The following is a 4976-nucleotide window of genomic DNA, read 5'->3' as shown; positions in this document are numbered from 1 at the left end:
GCTAGATTTGTCTGAGCCAGTGTTGGCTGTTCATCTGTCTTGTCTTTCCCTTAGTACTTGTGTCATCCAGATCCTACATATATGTTCATGGTGGTTGATAAGATGGAAAGCTTTGGTTGTCTCAAAGATGCAAATGAATTCAGCCTCAGCAAGATGCAATTAGAGGCAGCCTGGTTCTGAGGAGTGACATCTCAGAGGCATGATGTCAAGGCTGTGTTAAGTTCATGCCACAGTTCTCTTCTGTTTGACTAGTATTTTGGTGCCAGTGTGGATAGCCACACATTTTTTTTCTGTCTTTTCTTGCCCATTCTTGAGAATTTGCCAATTTATTGATCCTATACTTGTCACTTCTATTATATCCAGCCACGACTGATCCTCACATCTCTGAACTCCACATCTTGCCTGTTTTTCTCACTGTTCCATCTGTAGTAGTCTTCAATACTGGTACATACATTTTCTAGTATGAAGTATGTATCCATTCTTAAACAGTACCTGACAAAAGACTGCTGTGTTGTAATTGTATTTTCTTGGATGTAGACATACCTTTCTAAATAGTACTTATGTGTCATTAGCAGGTAAAGTCCTGCAAATTGTTCACAGAGGAAGAAATTACAAACCTTGCCTTTTCTCTCTGTTGCACAGTATGGTCATACCTTTTGCATCATGAGGCCTCTGCATTCTGTGATAGCTGCTGAGCAGCCCCACTTTCATCCTGAACCCACTTCCCTATCCCTGCAAATATTCTATGGACTTGGTTTTTGTTTGTTAGACACATTTGTGCATAGGCTGCACATTCTTAACAAAGTCAACATATACTTTACCAGCATTTCCTTGCTTTTAGGTTGTTGGCATGGAGGGGAAGATGAGGCAGCACCTTCTAAGCCGAGCAGTTGTGTACACATATACAAAGACGAAAGAGTTGACACTGGAGAAAGACGTTATGAGTGTAGTAAATGTGAGAAATCCTTTGCTCAAACCTCTAGTCTCATTAAACACAGGAGTGTTCACACTGGAGAAAGGCCTCATGAATGCAGTGAATGTGGAAAATTATTTCGCCAAAATGCTGCACTCCGTGTTCATCAGAGATTTCATACTGGACAAAAGCCTTATGAGTGCAATGAATGTGGAAAATCATTCCATCGAAGTTATTCACTCTTGCAACATCGGAGAATTCACACTAGAGAAAGGCCTTATGAGTGTAGTGAATGTGGGAAATCCTTTAGCCTAAGATCCAACCTCATTCACCATCAGAGAGTTCACACTGGAGAAAAACCATATGAGTGTGGGCAATGTGGGAAATTTTTTAGTAAAAGATCTATCCTCATTACACATCAGAGAGTTCACACTGGAAAAAGGCCTTATGAGTGTAGTGAATGCGGGAAATCTTTTGCTTATTCTTCTAGTCTCATTAAACACAGGAGGGTACATACTGGAGAAAGGCCTTATGAGTGCAGTGAATGTGGGAAATTATTTCGCCAAAACTCTGCACTCCGAGTTCATCAGAGATGTCATACTGGACAAAAGCCTTATGAGTGCAGTGAATGTGGAAGATCATTTCACCGAAGCTCTTCACTTTTGCAACATCGGACAGTTCACACTAGAGAAAGGCCTTATGAGTGTAGTGAATGTGGGAAATCCTTTGCTCAGACTTCTAGTCTTGTTAAACACAGAAGAGTTCACACTGGAGAAAGGCCTTATGAGTGCAATGAATGTGGCAAAACCTTTGCTGAAAACTCCAGTCTCATTAATCACAGGAAAGTTCACACTGGCGCAAAGCCATATGAATGCAGTGAATGTGGCAAGTTCTTTGCTTATATTTCTAGTCTTATTAAACATAGAAGAGTTCACACTGGAGAAAAACCTTATGAGTGCAGTAAATGTGGGAAATCCTTTGCTGAAAACTCCAGTCTCATTAAGCACATGAGAGTTCACACTGGAGAAAGACCTTATGAATGCAGTGAGTGTGGAAAATCATTTCGCCACAGCTCTTCACTACTTCGACATCAGAGAGTTCACACTGGAGAAAAGCCTTATAAATGAAGTAAATTTGGGAAATTCTTCAGCCAGAACTCTAGCTTTATTATACACTGAGGAAGTACCTTTTGAGTGCAGTGAATATGACAAAGCCTTCAGCCTTTTCTCATTGGGTATCAAAACATTCAAATGAGAGAAACAATGTACAGGGCATGGTATTTCGTGTTCAGTATAATCCTGGAGGAGGTCTCTTATGAGGGAGCCATCTGCTTAAATTGAATGTCATACATTGAACATCTGCATGAATTCCAGGTAGGTGGGAGCTGTGTTGCATTTTTCAGCCTGCCAGGGTGCCTTGTCAGGATTATGTGAGTGCCACTTCTCTGGCAAAAGCCATTTTGCTTTTACCACTTAGCAGGTTGGCAGGTGCCCACAGTTGAATGATGATTCAACCACCTCATCAGATTCCAGACAGAACTTCAGTCTTCCATTCACTTCACCAGAAAAATTTGTGAGTAGCCTCAGTACTCATTCCTTTCTCTCAGAGGAGTTAGACCATGGACCTGACCCAGAAGACTCTTCTGGTTTCTTGAAAAGATGGGACTACTTTTGGGGAGATCTTGTGGATCTTGCAGGATGATGATGATGATGATTACATTATTTGTAGAGATGGAGTCTTACTATGTTGCTTGGACTAGTCTTAAACTCCAGACTTCAAGCTCACAGAATACTTGAGATGGAATTTTCTCAACTCTCAGTTACAAACTTGAGACAACCTGCCTTGCATTGCTCTGGTTTGTGATACAATGAAGCCCTGCTGTACTGTTAAGACACCTTCAATCTCTGGAGTTGTCTTCATACATTGTCTTCACTATGTAGGGTGACTTGAAAACAACTAGATTTGTTACAGTGAAGGTATGAACAGTTATTGTATTCTTGGGATCACTAAACTTTGCTTCACAGGGGACAGTAGGACGTCAATATATCATTTGCTCCAGTTTTGGCCTACTTGCACTGCTTCCCAAAATCTCCAAAGAAAGACTACAGGGCTTTTTGATTCTTATTTTAGCCTTGATTTTACAATAATAACTCATAGGTCAACTTGACAAGGGGGCAATTTTTGTCACAACCTCTGGTGTTTCTGAGAACAACATAAAATTCGTGTCTTGTTTACAAGGGATATTCTCTGTTTAATATTGGTGAGGGTAGTTTCACAGGTTATAGATGAAACTGTAATTTTTCTAGAAACACTACACTTATAGGCAATGGTGAGACTGCATGAAGGGATTTGAATTTGCCTCTTTTAATAGGGCACCCATAGTAATGCAGTCATTGTGGTTCTGAAGGATAAGTACATACTGAAATTCTCAGAACTGCTTGAATTTTTAATATTGTGTACCTGGGTCAGTGTCAGAGAAAATAATCCAAAGATTTTGTCAATTCTTTTACAAAGCCTATCTCTGTAGGCTTTTTAGGCTGTTTACTTCAAGGCCATTCCTGCATTGGCAAGAGGGAGAGGAGAAAGGAGATCTCTTAGACCAGCTTGTGGCATTTGTGGGCAGCTAGCATTCTTTTTTGAATCGTCTGGAATTGGTCTTCATTGCTAATCATATTTTTGTTACCACTGAGGCTAGCTGTGTCACTCAGGTCATGAGGGAGAGAAGCAATAAAGAAATACTGAGTTAATAATTTTGCAAAAGTCATAGCAAGTATGACATATAGATTTTTATTTTGAAACACATTTTTAAAGCTTTGATATAAGATATAAATGACATTCAACCAACTGCCTATATTTAAACAGAATAATGTGGTAAGTTTTGACATTTATATAAACCCATGAAGCTGTCATCACAATCATGATAATGAACTTATTAATCACTTCATGTTTATCCAGAACATTTTAATAACGTCTCCCTCTGCCTTCCAGACAACCGTTGGTATATTTTGCTTCATGGTAGATTATTTTACATTTTTTAGACTTCCATATGATTAGTATAATAAAGTGTTTAGTCTTTTTATCTCTGAATACTCTCCTATAGCATATTTATTTTGAGATTTATCACTAATAATACAAGTAGTTCATTCTTTACATTGTGAGAAGTATACCTTGTTTTGAAATACCAGTGTTTGTATCTTCATTCATCTTTCATTTATGCATTCTTAAGTTGTTCCTCATTTTTGACTGTTATAAATGAAACTACAGACATTTAAATACAATTATTCATATAGATAATGTTTCATTTCTTTTGTGTTAATATCTTGGGGTTCAATGATTGAGTCATAGGATAGGTGAATGTATAGCTTTTTAAATAACAATAAAATATGCCCTAAAATTAATAACAGTGATTCCCTTTTGTATTACTGTCACCTGTGTCCAAGAGTTCCACCTCTTTCTATTTTTACCTATGAAGAGTAAAGATAGTCTTTAAAAAATTTTTTTATGTTCTCTATACATATACATGTGTTTATTTGGTTTCCATTTTTTGCCTTCACAAAATTAAAAAGGCTTAAAATTTAATAACAGTAACAATGTTTAAGATAAGGACTAGAAACAAAAACCTCATAAAGAACAAATGAAGATAAATTCAAAAAAGAAATCAGATGATTGCTGCAATGAAATATTGAGCAATAAAAATAATAATAATGCAAAAAAAGTAACATTCACATTGTCAGATAGGAGTATGTCTATCATAGAATGCTTTGACTCTGAGGTTCAATATGGAGTCATCAGTTAATTTTCTTGGGTTTTTTTTCCCAAACTCTCAAAAAATAGACAACTAATATTTATAAATAAAGGATAATTTCAAAAAACAGATCATGCCAAATCTTACATACAATAGAAAAAGAAGAAATACTTCAAAATCATTCTACTTCATCTGGATACACCTGATATTAAAATTAGAAAAAGGCTCGGCGCCTGTGGCTCAAGTGGCTAAGGTGCCAGCCACATACACCTAAGGTGGCAGGTTCGAATCCAGCCTGGGCCCACCAAACAACAATGA

At 37.5% G+C, this 4976-nt stretch overlaps 1 protein-coding gene across 2 annotated transcripts in view; it reads left to right on the top strand.

Annotated features, from left to right (window-relative positions):
* LOC105887489 (zinc finger protein 586-like) overlaps positions 1 to 4335 on the top strand; it is a 22981-nt gene extending 18646 nt beyond the window's left edge. Inside the window, exon 4 of one of the 2 annotated variants that reach the window (XM_012808529.2) lies at positions 984 to 4335. In XM_012808529.2, coding sequence (XP_012663983.2) covers positions 984 to 2040 — 1057 coding nt within the window. In that variant the 3' untranslated portion in view covers positions 2041 to 4335. Of the gene's footprint in view, positions 1 to 841 lie in introns of both variants that reach the window. The other variant, XM_012808672.2, reaches the window with a different exon arrangement.
* Positions 4336 to 4976: the final 641 nt, after the last annotated feature.

Source organism: Otolemur garnettii, unplaced genomic scaffold (genome assembly GCF_000181295.1).
Source record: "Otolemur garnettii isolate 467f Iridium unplaced genomic scaffold, OtoGar3 scaffold00091, whole genome shotgun sequence".
Classification (NCBI taxonomy): domain Eukaryota; kingdom Metazoa; phylum Chordata; class Mammalia; order Primates; family Galagidae; genus Otolemur; species Otolemur garnettii.
This window is presented reverse-complemented; position numbering and strand designations above follow the sequence as displayed.